The sequence below is a fragment of the Aspergillus terreus genome, genomic scaffold (genome assembly GCF_000149615.1).
Source record: "Aspergillus terreus NIH2624 scaffold_14 genomic scaffold, whole genome shotgun sequence".
Taxonomy (NCBI): Eukaryota; Fungi; Ascomycota; class Eurotiomycetes; order Eurotiales; family Aspergillaceae; genus Aspergillus; species Aspergillus terreus.
In genome coordinates, this window is record NT_165937.1 from 1,338,085 (window position 1) to 1,353,958 (window position 15,874).

The 15,874-nt window shown below is 43.8% G+C and overlaps 4 protein-coding genes across 4 annotated transcripts; 2 read left to right on the forward strand and 2 right to left on the reverse strand.

Moving 5' to 3' along the window:
• Nucleotides 1-20: 20 nt before the first annotated feature.
• Nucleotides 21-2,538, reverse strand: ATEG_09481 (WAPL family protein; the record flags this gene model as incomplete). Its single annotated transcript, XM_001218102.1, has 2 exons — nucleotides 21-305; nucleotides 358-2,538. The coding sequence occupies 2 exons, from the start codon at nucleotides 2,536-2,538 to the stop codon at nucleotides 21-23; spliced, it is 2,466 nt and encodes an 821-aa protein (XP_001218103.1).
• A 778-nt stretch (nucleotides 2,539-3,316) lies between these two features.
• Nucleotides 3,317-4,229, forward strand: ATEG_09482 (uracil phosphoribosyltransferase; the record flags this gene model as incomplete). Its single annotated transcript, XM_001218103.1, has 4 exons — nucleotides 3,317-3,477; nucleotides 3,533-3,891; nucleotides 3,944-4,115; nucleotides 4,178-4,229. The coding sequence occupies 4 exons, from the start codon at nucleotides 3,317-3,319 to the stop codon at nucleotides 4,227-4,229; spliced, it is 744 nt and encodes a 247-aa protein (XP_001218104.1).
• Nucleotides 4,230-4,464: 235 nt separating this feature from the next.
• ATEG_09483 (transcription elongation factor 1 family protein) lies at nucleotides 4,465-4,988 on the reverse strand (the record flags this gene model as incomplete). The annotated part of the gene is made up of 3 exons (XM_001218104.1): nucleotides 4,465-4,640; nucleotides 4,688-4,760; nucleotides 4,986-4,988. The coding sequence occupies 3 exons, from the start codon at nucleotides 4,986-4,988 to the stop codon at nucleotides 4,465-4,467; spliced, it is 252 nt and encodes an 83-aa protein (XP_001218105.1).
• A 964-nt stretch (nucleotides 4,989-5,952) lies between these two features.
• rps1 (40S ribosomal protein eS1) lies at nucleotides 5,953-6,993 on the forward strand (the record flags this gene model as incomplete). Its single annotated transcript, XM_001218105.1, has 5 exons — nucleotides 5,953-5,966; nucleotides 6,033-6,117; nucleotides 6,165-6,190; nucleotides 6,286-6,787; nucleotides 6,850-6,993. The coding sequence occupies 5 exons, from the start codon at nucleotides 5,953-5,955 to the stop codon at nucleotides 6,991-6,993; spliced, it is 771 nt and encodes a 256-aa protein (XP_001218106.1).
• Nucleotides 6,994-15,874: the final 8,881 nt, after the last annotated feature.

A 15,874-nucleotide genomic window follows, 5' to 3' on the forward strand; every position in this document is an offset into this window, starting at 1 on the left:
CTTCATTATGTACTTCCGTTTTAAACACTCCCAGCGTGTTGGCGTACTTCCGATATTATGTGTTCTAATCTCCCCGTGAATTGGGATTCTTTCTCATCTCTTCCCTCGAGAGGGTACGAGTCCTGTTCTACCCGCTGGTAGTATTGTAAAAATTCTTGGGATGTCGAGAGCATCAGCGAAATTCCCTTCTTGCCAACAACGTCCTTCGCGAGACGGAAGGCATCCGAGTTTAAGCATATTGTAACCAGAAGAATCGCTAGATATCCAAGAGCGACATTATGGTGCATTTCAGGGACTGAATGTGCCTAAACCCTATATTAGTGTCTAGGTGCGGACACAATACCATTTTCATCTTACCTGATCGACGTGGCCAATATTGGTGGAGAACCGCTGAATGAGGCTTTGGAGGAAAGGTGTTGAACCGGGTGACGGAATGAGAAACATGGCTCTGAACCCGTCATTCTTCTCTGCCAAGTTAATCAGCGCTCCCAGCGCCAATATCACTGTGTTGAGTGAGCTGCTTTCTTTGTCGATAGGACCTTCTGGCTCCTCAGAAAAGCCGGCTGTAATGATATGGACAAGCCCAGAAAGAATCTGGGGAGTCGTAAATATGTCACACAGCGATAGATCCTTATTGGTCAAATTCAGAATCAGTCGAACATAGAGGATCAAGATCTCGTAGTCCGGGTCGTTTCGCTTTGCATTAAGCAAGGTATGGAGTTGACCAAGCGGGTAGAATGACGCGCACTGTTCCGTATCCAATGGTCCTGACACGATCGTATAGGTTTCCAAAATTGATAACACCAGAACGGATCTCTGAGAACGATGTGGGGATAGAGAACAGGCCTCATCGGGATCCTCGAGTGGCAGCAACTGCAGTAGCTTATGTAACAGCGACGCAGATAACGGCTCAACCGTGCTTCCCTTCTCCCGAACCCTTTGCAAAACATGATGGATGCTGGAAAGTGTCAGAGACTGGGGGGTCACTTGATCAGACAACGCCGAGTCCCCAGAAGCGGCGGAGGTCAGGTTGGGTAATATTTTCTTCGCGGATGCATGCGTCGTTCTCGAGAGACCGAGAGAGCGCTGTTTCAATAAGGAGAGCAGTTCTACCTCCACATCAAGCAATGCGGGCGCAAGGTCCAGAAGCCGTGACCAAAACGGGCCCGAAAGAGCATAGGAAAAGGAGCCTCCATCGCAGGCCATCCGATAGGCGCACAGGGCAAGAGACGCGGACTGTATGTCGATATCCTTCCGCATGGATTTCACAAGCCGTTCGTCGAACCCATACTCCGAAAAATGGGACACGCATCGCCGATCAAGGAGTTTTTCGCACAACTGTATAAATGCCGAACATCTCTCAGGGGTCGAATTATCGGAATCTTCAATATCCTCAAATATCAATTCAACTGCTTCCCGAAAGCGAGCGTTATCCCCAGATTGCCGCAGTTCATGGATACTGCGAACCGGTCTGTTGTCATTCACCTCATCGTTGTGAGGGTATGATGGGATTGCCGGGGTAGGTGCAATCATGAAAGATGACTTCTTGCCGTGCGGCGATGTATGGGATAAACCATCCTCTTCCAACAAAGACATTTCATCCAAAAAGGATCGCTGCCGCGCGTAAGTCACTTTAGATCCCCGCAGATTAGGCAGTGGTTGGGAAGTCGATTCTTGAGCATTATCCAGGTCGGGGGACCCATTTCGGTAGAGACGCGCTCTGAGTCGTGAATCGGGATCGTCAGACGGCTGCTGCGAACTAGAGGGGGAAGCTCTTTGCAGCTGAACATCGTCATTTCCAGTGCGCCTTCCCATCAAACCCGACAATTCTCCACTTGGCGAGTCTTCATTCACGGCGAGGTGATCAACTAATCGTCGCCGCGTGGGAGTCACGTTCTGGCATTGATGCCTTCCCGGTGAAATACCAGAACTCTCCTCAGGGACGGCAGCCGGAGGCGGAGGGGAATCTTTAGTCAAAGTACGCGAAAGCTTTCGACTGTGAGATGCACGGGCTGAAGATGCTGAGCTTGCTAGATCGGGCTTCGATTCTGATGATCTGCTATGTTGTCCTTGACTGAGTTTGGATGTGTCTCGTGTCTCGCGCTTGCCACTAGCTTTCGCGCCATTTGGGAACGACTTAACAGACGAATGACCCGTATCCTCGTTAGGTGACAAGCCAAGGCGTTTGTCGGAGTAAGCGTCGCCAGCCCGTGTTTGTCTGCTTTGCGCAAACGTAGTAATTTTTCTGCGCTTTATGCGAGAATGCGTGGGATCTTCCAGGGTATCTTCCTGAAGCTCGGGCCAGTCTTTCGTAGCGGCATGACTTACTGAAAGACTGCCAGACCCGCGAGCCTCGGGAGCACGCTGTGGTCGTCGAAGGGTATGGGATGAAGGAAGAGCCCCGGTTGTACGACTGCTTTCGAGAGCCGAGCTGGCGTCTGCTGCTGTGGTGGATCCGGTGGCCCTGCCCGTCCCCTTTTGTGACTTATTAGAAGCCGCTTTACCATAAGTGACAAGCTTCTTGGTTCGCTCGCGCATCGTGGCGTTGCGAAGGCGCAATGGGGACTGACTCCTTTGACGGGGAGAGAAGTTGCGACAGGTGGATAGACAAGTGGAGGTGCCGATTACATAGGTCTGTATCAGTGTTCGTTGTCGTCCAAGGTATGACTAGTCGTGTTGAGCCCAGGTTGCAAGCATAGTAAATCCATGAACAGGTTTGATTGCAGCATGCGTTCATGTGAAGTATTCGAGTATCTTATCCTCAGGTAGACGGTCCGATGGAACAAGTGCTTGTTGGGGCCAAGAGCATGTCACAGGTCCTCGAATTGAGACAATGAGTAACAGAAGTGTTTCAATATGGACAATGCTGTGCGCGACTTGTGTTGCTTGTCCGTACAGAGTAGGTAGTGGCGACGAGTCCGGAAACAGTCGAAAGAGGATTGAATGGGTTCGCCTACCTAGGTACTGCCGGCGCGGCGGATGCGGAAGCAGGTCTCCATATTACTTACGGAGCACCTATCTGCAAGCTTAAGGTGGGGGTGGGCGGTTAGGTTATGTAATACGAGTAGGAAGAGAGTTGTTACCCCTTTCGGGCAGTTCAGCTCGTCCTAACCCTTGTTGGAACTAGCTCTGCGGGCCCCAGATCAAAAATGGTCAACACTCTTGAGCCTGGGCGCATATGATTCCCCGCCTTTTGCACCTCTCACTGCTCATACAAGATTGATTGACTCTACTACCAGGTACCACAGATCGCAGCTCTCTATATTTGGGGCCTTCCGCTTATTGACCACCGAACACTTCTCAGTCGCTCCTTGTCATGGCTGCCGAACCAGGAGAAAGCCTGCCCTGTCCGGCCCAGGGAGTTGGGCCATTCTACCGTCCCGATGGGGAGAAGCCTACTGCAACAGTATCGAAAGCGCTACCTTACGAGAACGTTCACGTTTTGCCGCAGACTCCCCAATTAATTGCTCTTCTGACGTAAGACAAGCTCGGGCGGGGGGGTGTTGAATCTTGGGCTGACCCCCCATTCCAGCATGATCCGAGACAAGCGAACTGGGCGCGCCGATTTCATCTTTTATTCGAACCGGATCATTCGCCTCCTAGTTGAAGAAGGCCTCAATCACCTCCCTGTGGTGGAACAGCCGGTCACTACTCCTGTTGGACGAACCTATCTCGGCGTGAAATTCGAAGGGAAAATATGTGGCGTTTCTATTATGAGGGCGGGAGAGGCGATGGAACAAGGCTTGAGAGACTGCTGCCGGTCCGTTCGAATTGGAAAAATTCTCATACAAAGAGATGAGGAAACATGCAAGCCGAAACTATTTTACGAGAAGCTTCCTGGTGACATTGCTAACCGCTGGGTTCTTCTGCTCGACCCCATGTTTGCGACAGGTAGGTCAGCAGCGCGGCAATGTAAGGGATAGACACGCCTAACATCATACAGGCGGCTCTGCTACACTTGCGGTAGAGGTTTTGAAACAGAAGGGCGTACCGGAGGACCGAATTCTGTTCCTCAACCTTATCGCTAGTCCATCAGGAGTTGCGGATTTCGCCAAACGTTTCCCGAAACTGCGAATTGTGACGGCGTTCATCGACCAGGGCCTGGATGAGAAGAAGTAAGCAGTCTACAGGGTGTCGTATTTCGTGCATGATCATCTATACTAACTATGGACTTCAGGTATATTATCCCAGGCCTGGGAGATTTCGGGGACCGGTACTATACATTATAATCTATTCCATTTGACGCAAAATCCTAGGCATTGGGAACCATTCACGTTGCCCTAGCATAAACAAGGGAAAAGCTCCAATCGGAGAATGCATCGCGAAACAGGACATATTAATGCGTGCCTACTATTCTGTGTAGATAGATGCCAGTTATAGCCAGATAACTGTTGTCCCAACGCCATGACACATTATGTTTTGCAGACGGGAAAGGTCGCTTCTCTCTAGGACCATGTGGTCATATCAGTATCCGTCATAATCATCTCCATGTTCCGCAACATCTACTCCCGTGTCTTCTGGATACCCGGTTGAGCGCGCACCGCGGACGTCATTCTCTTCGTATTTGTTTGCTGTATCCTTAGCGACGGCGTCACATGCGTCAACCCAATCCGAGTATACATCAACGGCAGCTGAGAGGTCTGCGGCACGTCAGTGATAGTCGGGTTGAGTAGCTTTTGCGACTTACAATTGATGCCTGTCTGGAATCTCTGTCCACAGACCTTACAAGACAGGTTTCCTAATCCCAGCTTTTTATCTAGCTTTACCACGACAGAGTTTTCGTGGTTACAAAATAGACACGCGAATGTCGTGGGGAGAGGTTCTTTCTGAGCTCGTGTTAGAGCCTGCTCAAAGGACGGGTTCGAAAGCCAATACCTTTTTTGGCTGTTGCGGAGTTCTGCTCGACTTCTTCCGTTTTCCCTGTATCAAACGAGATGTATTAGAAACAATGGAGACCTTTCAAACAGACGTGCGGAACAACCTACCATGATGTGTCGAGGTGTGTGGTAACTTGCGGTCCGAAGGACTACTCCGTACTTCCTGGGCTATTCTGAAGTACCTGCTAGGATATCGTCAGACTTGCTCTCACTCAGGGGAGTGAATCCGCTACCAATATATTTTTTCGAGATTGAGTGTTGTGATAATAGTCGTGAATGATGGCGCCGATCGATCAATAAATTCTCCCTGTGCCTGCTCCTTCCAAGGTCGCCGAGTACGCCAACTGGGATTTCATAAGAACGAGTATTACATCATCCGTGGCAGAACCGTACTCTGTAGGTACTACATGCACCTACCGCCTTCAATACCAAGGCAGATAAATCAGCGGACAAACATCTCAAGAATTATGAGGCAATTTTATGCGCGGTCTATGGTGAAATGTATCTAAAGTGGGTATGCACTGGATATGGAAATTCCAGGTAGTGAGATATAGGGAATTCATCCCCGTCTCTGCACTATACGAATCTCTCAAAAGGTCACTTGTTGGATCCACGCGCATTGACCATAACTGTCCAGGTCCTATGCAAAGAACTGGGTAGAGGTGTTAGGGAAAGGATGAATGATTATGCCTTCTGCATGCACTTAATATGAGTAAGTTTGGCAATACTTAAGACTTTGAACATGTATCTACCCAAAAATTCCATGGCCTGGATCTTTCCTTGCCGCCATCAAGCAATGTACGATTGAATTACAGTAGTTCAGAAAGGAAAGATCATGTGATTTTAGACTATGGCCAATCATGCGTAAGGTGCCCGAGTTTGTGGGGGGAGTTATATTATGTAATCTAAGGATAGGGCCGGCGGCTCGCTTAGCGGACTTTTCTGTGGGATTTTGTTTTCGACTCTCGTTCCGTCGACCCAGCAAGCGAAATCGCATCGACTCCCTCCACCGGACCCCGTGGTGTGTGAAAACTGTCTGTCTTCGATAGCCTCAAGATAGACTCGAGTCGCAGCAATGGCCGTTGGAAAGTATGGTTGCCATTATTTCTGTTTTTTTCGAAAGGTTGGAGATCATCAATTCTAACGGCTTGATAGGAACAAGCGCTTGTCGAAGGGCAAGAAGGGTATCAAGAAGAGAACCGTTGACCCCTTCTCGCGGAAGGATGAGTACTCTGTGAAGGTAAGGCTCGTGCTTCAATAATTTGCTATGTCGCTAAGAAATTCCAGGCTCCCTCTACCTTCCAGATCAGAGAGTATGTCTAGCGCTCGTTGCCTTCAGTTCCTATCCCATATCCAGAGTTTGTCTCTACGTTCCGCTCAGACGACTGACCAACTTGCCAAACAAAAGTGTCGGAAAGACCCTCGTCAACCGTACCAGCGGTCTCAAGAACGCGAACGACTCCCTGAAGGGACGTATCTTCGAAGTCTCTCTTGCCGACCTCCAGAACGACGAGGACCACGCCTTCCGCAAGGTCAAGCTCCGCGTCGATGAAATCCAGGGAAAGAACTGCTTGACCAACTTCCACGGCCTGGACTTCACCACCGACAAGCTGCGCTCCCTGGTGCGCAAGTGGCAGTCCCTCATTGAGGCCAACGTCACCGTCAAGACGACCGACGACTACCTTCTCCGTCTTTTCGCCATTGCTTTCACCAAGAGACGCCCCAACCAGATCAAGAAGACGACCTATGCCCGCTCTTCCCAGATTCGCGCTATCCGCAAGAAGATGACCGAGATCATGCAGCGGGAGGCCGCCAGCTGCTCTCTTGCTCAGCTCACCACCAAGCTGATCCCCGAGGTCATTGGCCGTGAGATCGAGAAGGCCACCCAGGGCATCTACCCTCTCCAGAACGTCAGTCACCACACTTTGGCCATTCGCTTCACATACGGACGATTTACTAAATGTGCGTATAGGTCCACATCCGCAAGGTCAAGCTCCTGAAGTCCCCCAAGTTCGACCTCGGCGCTCTCCTGAACCTTCACGGCGAGTCTACCACCGATGACAAGGGCCACAAGGTTGAGCGGGAATTCAAGGAGCAGGTCCTTGAGAGCGTTTAAACGAAGGTGCTTGCTACTAGCGATGAATACCATATCGGTACCGAACCTCAAGGCGCCGTCCGTTCTGTTTCGTGGAGAATAACCGAAGGGCGTGAATGTTTGGGATGTTGGTTTACCCGACCAGCGGTGGGCCATTTGTCGGATTTGTCCTGGGAGCAGTGTCGATAATTTAGAAAAAAATGTTTCCTATGAATCAATCTTGTTACGTCTGAATGATCTGTCTACAATCTGGTAGATTCCGGGGCACCAGGATGGCCATGCGGTGGGTATAGTATTGCTATCACGCTACCTCCAGGCTTTCCAAATTTATGCATGCCAGTCAGTAGACATGCAGGAGGGGGGACATTGCTCAGGTTTCCACCGTGTCTACTAACAAGATAAAGCCTGGTACTTCGGTAAGCACTGCTGCCATGTGTTCTCAACACTCTCGCAATCTACCTTCTCCGATTAAGATCAGGTATGATGCGACACCAAATTGGAACCTGTCCTCGAATGACACTAGGCAGTGTATGTGTATACTCTCCTGGTTTACTCTACTATAATATCTTGTGGTCATCCAGATTCAGCCAGCCTATACACTAGCTGGGTCCGCTGGGATAACTCTTACGGGAAGAAAAGACTCCATTTTTATTTCCAGAAGCGAGTAGAGTTCCTTATGCTCTATAGCCACCCTTGGTATTACCAACATTGCCTATCTAGCAATCACTCACTACCCTTCTACATTAAGAGTTAAAGGACAAGGATCAAGTACCGATCATCATGCCCACAAAACAATGAACATCCCAGATCTCTGTTTATTTCCAGTGGTTTCGCGACAGCACCACAATAAACCCCGTCTTGCTTCTCAATCTTGTGTACCTCAGTCACACTCTTCATCTGTTAATCAATGTGCCTTCATAACCTTCTCCCGACCTCTTCTTCGTCCGAGCTGTCACCCGTATCAGTTGCGTGGTTGCTGGTCAATAGCCATGGGCGATCTGATCTGTCCTGTTTTAGCAAGACGGAACCGGAATACTTGCTCCATAGGTAAATAGAATGCGAGCTTCCTTCTCACTCAAAGCCATCAGGGCCAAAAAAAACTTTGGGACGGACTCCGTTTCGGGTGGCATACGCTCTGCAATTCCTGGGATGCTGCAGAATAGTAGCCATCTCGGAGACTCCTGAGGAACTAGGTTTCATCGTACGTGGACAAGAACCATAGTGCCATCATGAAAGCCCATGGTGCTTTGTGCTCACCGACTATTCGGATTTGGTGGGTCGAGTCGAGCTATAATAAGATTCGGGACCTTCTCACGGCTTCTGTTCTTCATACGGTGCGTCTAGAACGCTCCTCGACAAAAGAGTACGGGCCAGTTGTGCCCAAGCCTCTTTTTCCCTGTCTCTGTATTTGAGACGCGTCGTTGTGGTGCAGTATTTGAGGTAATAGAAATGATCATCCTTTCTTACAGTTAGACGCATAGTCAAATCATTGGAGAAAAAGCTCTTGTCAGGCCCTTGGATCAATAGGCGTGTGTGCGTACCTTGGACTGACAAGTATCTGAGTGTGCCTTACCCTTACGATGAGAATATATGGCTCCAAATAACCCACTTGGTAGAAATCAGCCTCTTGACGTATGGGTGGAAGGGTGAGAAAAAAGAGCCATATCGAGAGCTATCCCCCTAAGATTACAGATAGCGTGAATTCTGAGTGAATCGAAACCACATTTCAGGTGATTAGGAATAAAAAACCCTTCGGCCCTAGTCACTGAAAGGGGAGAGCTATCTTGAATCAGACAACTACAGCACCCAACAGACTATAGAATACTTAAAGCAGTTGATACCTATCATCATATGCCCTACCTAGATCCTTTTATAGGCAGCTTCACTGTCATCAATCCACGCTTTGTCTTCTCCCTCTCTATGTTTAAGCGTCATCTCTCTTGATACTGTAGTGCTCGCTCCACGGTTGTTCATTTTCCATATTCCCATCCTACATCGTATCATTGATCCTGCTCAGACTTCAGTATCATTAAATCTGATCTCCTCTCCCTCTTATCACACGTAGCCGATTCATGCCACGCGTGTCTTTGCTCTCTTAGCCACTTCTCGGTTCGTTGTTTACATTGGGCTGTGATTATAATCTTGTACGAAGGACCTACGGAGTAGCGAAAGATCTATATATTATTCAAAACGTAAATTACCACTTATAATCTAGATGATTGGAGAGTTTCTCTATGAGATTGGGATAGATTTGTCAAGATCACAAGTCGACAGTCTCGGTCTTAGGGTATAACTTGCGCACATAATTGAGTGGACATTCCTGCGCTATGGTTCAGTCTCTTGCTTCGCTCTCCTCACCATCCCCCCTTTTGTTCTTCTTCTCCTTTCTTTTGAGAATTAGCCGCTGACTGGATGGGGAATGCAGGTATATACTAGTGAGCGTTAATGTCTTGACGGAACACTATCCTGGTTTACTTCAGTATAACGTAGACACTGATAAATTATAAGGGAAACAAAAGGTCTTTCAGCCTTTTCAACACACCGGGGATGCTAATGGTCGTTATCTAGATGGATATACGGTTGATTTCGCCTCCTACGTTGATTCTGACCCTAGTAGTTGGCCTTCAATATTTTGGCGAGAGCATCTACGCGATAACCCAGTCCTTTATGGAAGAGAAATCGCAGCCTGCCCCTGGCCCCATTTGTCCCCAACGAGAATAAGGTATTAAGGCAGCAAGGAATGGTCCACTTCTGCGTCTTCCAGACACAAGGGCAAGTACCAAGGAGGGGATCGGCGTCTCGGCCATATCCATGGCCTCCAGCAGACTACACATGGAATGTCAGATGAGGCGAAGCAGCAGCTGGGCCAGGCCTAGAAATGAAAGTCGCCGTCGTCCATCGTGGCGATACTGTCTCACACTGCTGTATATGAGCGAACACGAAAACGACCGAGATGCCAGCATTTTCCATTGGCATGTTGTAGTCTGTCTATTAGATGGATTCAGCTTTACCGGCGCTTAACCAACAAAGCAGAAACTCAGTATCCAAACAACCGAAGCCTACAGGTATGTATGTATATTTCCCTTCTGCATATTCTCTATCATCAGCCACTACCTCGAATAGAATGTCGGCGAAGGACTATACGGGAAAAGTGCACGTACGCCTGTCTACATGTACGGAGACACCGGTATTTCTTCGGGTGCAGTTCCTCATGACGTTGACGTGCCCGTGGCGGAGTACTCAGGCCCGCTGAGTTCTTGAAGCGTTTGATAAGGCAGCAAGCAGCTTGCGTTTGCCCAAATTTAGACAGACAAACGGCCCTTTTCCCCTTTTCGTACGTGCTGAATAAGCGGAAGTCTACTAGGTACTCCGTAGTCTCTTGCGCCGAACAGTGATTTCTACCTGATCAGCACCAATAATAATGAGTGAAGCTCCGCACTCGGCGTATCCGAATACCACTGAGTGGGTGTTCAGAGTGCTGGGGAAAAAAATACACCGTTTCAAAAGCTTGGTCGCGAGCCTGGAAGACAAGTTCCCACCTCCCAGATGCCACTAGCTTCACCGCACCAGCAAGACTGGGGAGGCCGCCTCCCACAATGATGACATGCACAACAGCATCAGACATATTGTGTGAAGTGAGACAGTTTGATGATAGCAGTTTTAGGGTTAGAGAATCACTCTGCAGTTCTATGTATACTATGGAGACCTGTATACGCGTTCAATCAGAGGAGTGGACCCGGCAGCTGCTGAGCATTAACCACAGCTCTGATTTCTCCAAGTGCTATCTCCGGACGATCAAGAATAGGCTACTCCGGAGTACAGGCGACGATCCGCGGCTCGTGGATTTTGCCCTCTACCTACCCTCCGTCATTCTTGCCTTCTATTTACCTTTACTCTTATGTACAAGTACCTGTACTTCTGGAGATCCCGAAGGCCATGCAGTGTGCCCATCCAGCCGCCCTTCTAGAATCTGATTAAGGGGTGACGATCATCAATAGTGGATTGTCGGGACCGGATGATCACTAGGCTTGTCTCTCCTCAGCCCAGTCTCTTCTTGAGCCCCAGATGATGTCCTGTCTCTCATTGGCACATAACTCTTACTACCCCAGCCCGGTGGGTATTTCGCTACGAAGTAGTGTAACGAGCTCAGATGATTGCATATGTCTTGTCACTTGGCCCACGAGATTCCCCCATCCAACCGTTTCTTTTGGGGGGATGTCTCGGATGATCTTCTCTACGGGTATCTACAGCTAGCCACACCAGACTTGACCGCTGAAGGACACAGGACAAAAGGTCTAGAGACCCCAAGGTATAAAAGGGACGTTGAATCCGGCGTTAACAGAGCCATCTACAACAAGTCCTCTTCATTCAAGCCTCAAGACAAATCTTCTTCATCCAATCCTCCACTACAAACTCTTCAACCGCCAAAATGGTCAAGATCTCTGCCCTCGTCACCCTGGCTCTGGCCTCCGTCGCTCTGGCCACCACCAACGCCGAGTGCCAGAAGAAGTACGACACCTGCCGTACTGGTGCTAACGCCAACATGGCCACCTGCGTTGCCAACCACGAAAGCTGCTGCGCCGATGCTTACAGCACCTGCCAGTCCAGCGGTGACCCCAACGAGGCTGAGTGCGCTGCTCAGAACGCTGCCTGCAAGGGCCAGAAATAAGCTCGACCCGGAAGACCGATACCTCGATACCGACACCGACACCGATACCAACAGTCGTCAATTCCACTGCGTGAGTGGAATGCTTGATCTCGATCGTTGACTCACTGGTATATCTACAAGACGGAAGGTGGGGGGAGGAGGAACTGTCAATACAGACATGCGGTGCAGAGAAGGAATGGTCAGCATGGAAGAGCGGTGCAGAGTTCATGTCAAATAATAGTTTGCGATTCTCGTCACCTATTGAAATGATGTGGATTCTTCCAGGACAACTCGTTCCCATATTCCTAACGTTAGGGTGATTTTAGCTAGCGTTATCTTTGGCCTGTGGGGCGTGATGCATTCCTTTTGTAGACCGGACGTGGTGCTGTGTACTAGAAGAAGGCCATCAATTTCTCTGGTATGCATTAATCTGAATGTTCCAGTAAGATTGAGCCAAGATTGGTCTGACATCTACATAACAAACGAACTGTATCGGAATTTCTAACTCAGTGGGACTTAGAATCATCATGGTCAGGTCGTATAAATTGTACGGGAGCATGCATGATCTGTTAAAACATAACCTTGTCCATATTTGCACATTACAGCGGTATGTTCCCTCGGGCCTTGTGACCCCGTTGTATAGTGTCTTATCCCTACAAGGGAAAACAAGCAAAAACATACAACAGCCGGGATTCGCTGGTGGTCACCCACCCAACTACTAACCGGCCGGCGTGTGGCTTAAGTACGGCTGAGCGGACGGGAAGCCCTGTTCTCCACACCCTATGGTCGTATGTACTTGGTTTCTCTTCAAACTGGTATGAATCCAAAGGAGCCATAGGTGAGTAAGCAAAGAGAGCTGTTAGGCCTGCACCTAGGGCTGCAGGTCGACCACTAGACCAAAAGGCCACTACGGGGTCCAATCCCTAGGACCACTATATATAGTATTGCAATAATAGGCTCTAACAATAGCTAACTAGTTCTGGGTATACTATGCGATAGAGAATCATGAGGAAATGGTAGTTGGCTGTTACATCATACAGTCATAGCCACTCCGATATTGAACTTTGTAGACTCTGCGGCCTGGAAATGTGGTTCTAGAGTCTAGAGTCCTAGACTTTTTAGATTATGGACGGGTCTGACGGTAGAGAATGGAGATAGAAGCATAGTTAAACACACCAAAATTGAAAAGGATAGTATATGTCGGTGCTGAGGCACCCAGCACCTCGGTTGCCCAAATAGGCCTAGCGCCCTGCTAGGCGGAAAGCCTACTAACATACTAATTTGTATGGAGCCTCGCTAACTTTTCTAGTTAGTAGTTAGTTATCTCTAATAAAGCGATTTGCTATACTAAGTTTCTTTAATAGATTATAAGTCCGGCGGGCTTCGCCCCGTGGGTATAGTAATATCTTTTATTTTAAAATTTTTATAAAAACGCGAGAATCTGTAAAAGATAGCTGAAAATATAGATAGTTTATTAAATAGAGTATAGAATACGTCTAACAAGAGAGATAGAGCTTTTTTATTTCTAAAGAATTGCCTTTTTAACTAGAATTAAAGAGAAAATATATTAATAAAAATCTAAATAACTAGTTTAGTGAAGGATTTATTAGATAGCTTAATAAATATAGAAAAAAGATCTTAAGAATAAGAGGACTAGGAGAATTAATTTTTTTATATCTATAATATGCTTTGCCTAGTCTATATAAAGAATTTTATTAATAAGTTAATTCTAAGATTTTAAAAGGGTTTTTTAGAATATAATAATTAGAATAGGTAGTTAAGAGTTTTAATATTATAGTTAGTTTTCTAAATTAGCTAAAAGATTGTGGAGAGCTATTAAAAACTGCTATATATCTTTAAGTATATAGATAGCGCCTTTAATATAATTAAACTAATTATTATAGGCTATAGGTACATACTAAAGTTAGAAGCCTGAAAAATAGTTTTTAGAATAATAAAATTTGCGTATAAAAGCGTTAAATAATTTATTATTAGCTATTAGTAAGTAGTACGCTAAACTAATAAACTAGAATATTTAATTATTTATTATATTATTATTTTGAATCTCCTGGATTAACTAGATAAGAATCTATTAAATTAGGCGGCTAATATTAAGTAGAGGATCTCTATTAAAAATAAGATTAGTAAGTTAGACTTTTCTTAAATTTATAGTTAAACTATTAAGAAAAGAAATATTTTACTACGATATTATAAATTATCTAATATAAATCTCTAATTAACTAGAAAATCTAATAAGAAGAGGAAAAAAAAAGAGAGAGATTTAGAAAATAAAAAAAAGGCCTAGAAGAAGAATACATAGCTTATGTCTAGGGTTTTTAATAAAGCTTATCTTTGCTATATTAAAAGCACTTACTAAGCTATATTTTTAAATAGTAAATATAGGCACTGTTACTATAGTAATTATAATAAAAAAATCTATTAGTATTTATATATAGATTAGAGATCTAACAATTAGAAATCTTTAGATATTAAAATCTAGATAGCTAGAAAAAATTTATCTAGAAAGAAGAAGAAAAAGAAGAAAAAAAATATTAATTAATTTATAGAGCTGTAAGTAATTACCGTGGAGATTTTATATAAATTTAGTGTTATATCTATTAATATTTCTTTTATCTTTACAGTCTACGAAATTCTTTATTAGACAATCTTTTAGATATATAATATTAGAAATACAAGAAATTTGATTTTAAACCGCGAGATTTTTTCTAAATATTAAATTCTACTATCTGCTAAGAGATATTAGTATAATATATTAAATAATTAAATAGAAAAAACTATAGAAGTCGGGTATGTTATAATCTTACTAGATATAGAGTTAGAAAGAGTTATAATAATTAAAGTAAAGATTTATTATAATCTAAAGATAATTATAAGCTTTTTTTAAGTAATTATCTAAAGAATATTTTAGATATATATTAGCGTATATTAGATAATATTCTAAAATATAAAGATAGATTAGTAGTAGGGTTTATATATAAAATAAGAGATATTCTTTTTATTAAATTAGTTTTGGAAATCTCTGTAGTCGTAGTTAATGCTTTAATTTTTTATTATTATTTAGGCTATATCGGATATCGCCGCGTATATAGGAATATAAAAACTATAAAATTAATAGTTTCCGGTAAAGATAATTTAAACTATAAGATATATTATTTATTAAAAATAAAAAGATTAGTCTTTAGGGCTTGTTAAGAGCAATCTGCGAATTTTACTAAGCTCTAGTTTATAGATATATAATTAATTAAGCCGAAAAATCTCGAAGGATTTAAATATTATTTTATAGTTATAGATTCGGCTATAAGACTTATTAAAATAAAAAGATTAAAAAAGAAGAAAGATATTTTTAATACTATAATCTAACTGAATATAGAATACTATAATACTATAGACTATTATATCTACTAATAAAGAATTAATGGAGGGAAAGAATTTTATTACTTTAAAGACTAGAGCTAAAAAAGAGGAATCTAGAGTAGGCAATAGCCAGGTAAGGGGAGGTTAAGAACCTTCAGCATAACCTAAGCGTAGATTAATAGTAAGATTAAGTATCTTATTTTTACCTAACCGCGGTATAAAAAAAAAGATTAAATTAATTTAATTAACTGTTCTTAGCGTTAAAAATAATATATTTTATTTATTTAAATCTAGTCCGGTTAAAGTTTTAGTTAGATTAACTATATTAATTTTACTATTTCTAACTAATTTTCTAAAAATCTATAATAGAAGCGTTATTTAATTTTTAAAAAAATATTAAAAATAAATAACTATATTTTTTATTTAAATTATTTTTATAAGAATATCTTTACTCTAGTATAGCTAATAGAATTTTTATTTTTCTATAAAAGCTGATATTATCTAGAGATATAATATAGAAATATATATTAATATATATCTTATTTTCTATTACTAGTATTAATAGTAGATTTTAGAGATAATCTCTATTATAGCTATTATATTAATTATTTAGAGTAATAGTATTTTTATCTATATTTTTATTATTAATAGAAATACTATATTTCTTATAAAATATTTTTTATTTTTAATATTTTTATAGTAATAGATACTAATAGTAGCTAGATTATTATAGGTCCTATTCTAACTACTACTAATCTTTATTAAATTTATTATATTTTAATAGTAACGCGACGCGTTTTTTTTATTAATTTATTAATATTATATTTTCTAAAAATTTCTCTTTTCTATCTTCTAGTATTTATACTACTAATAAAGTCT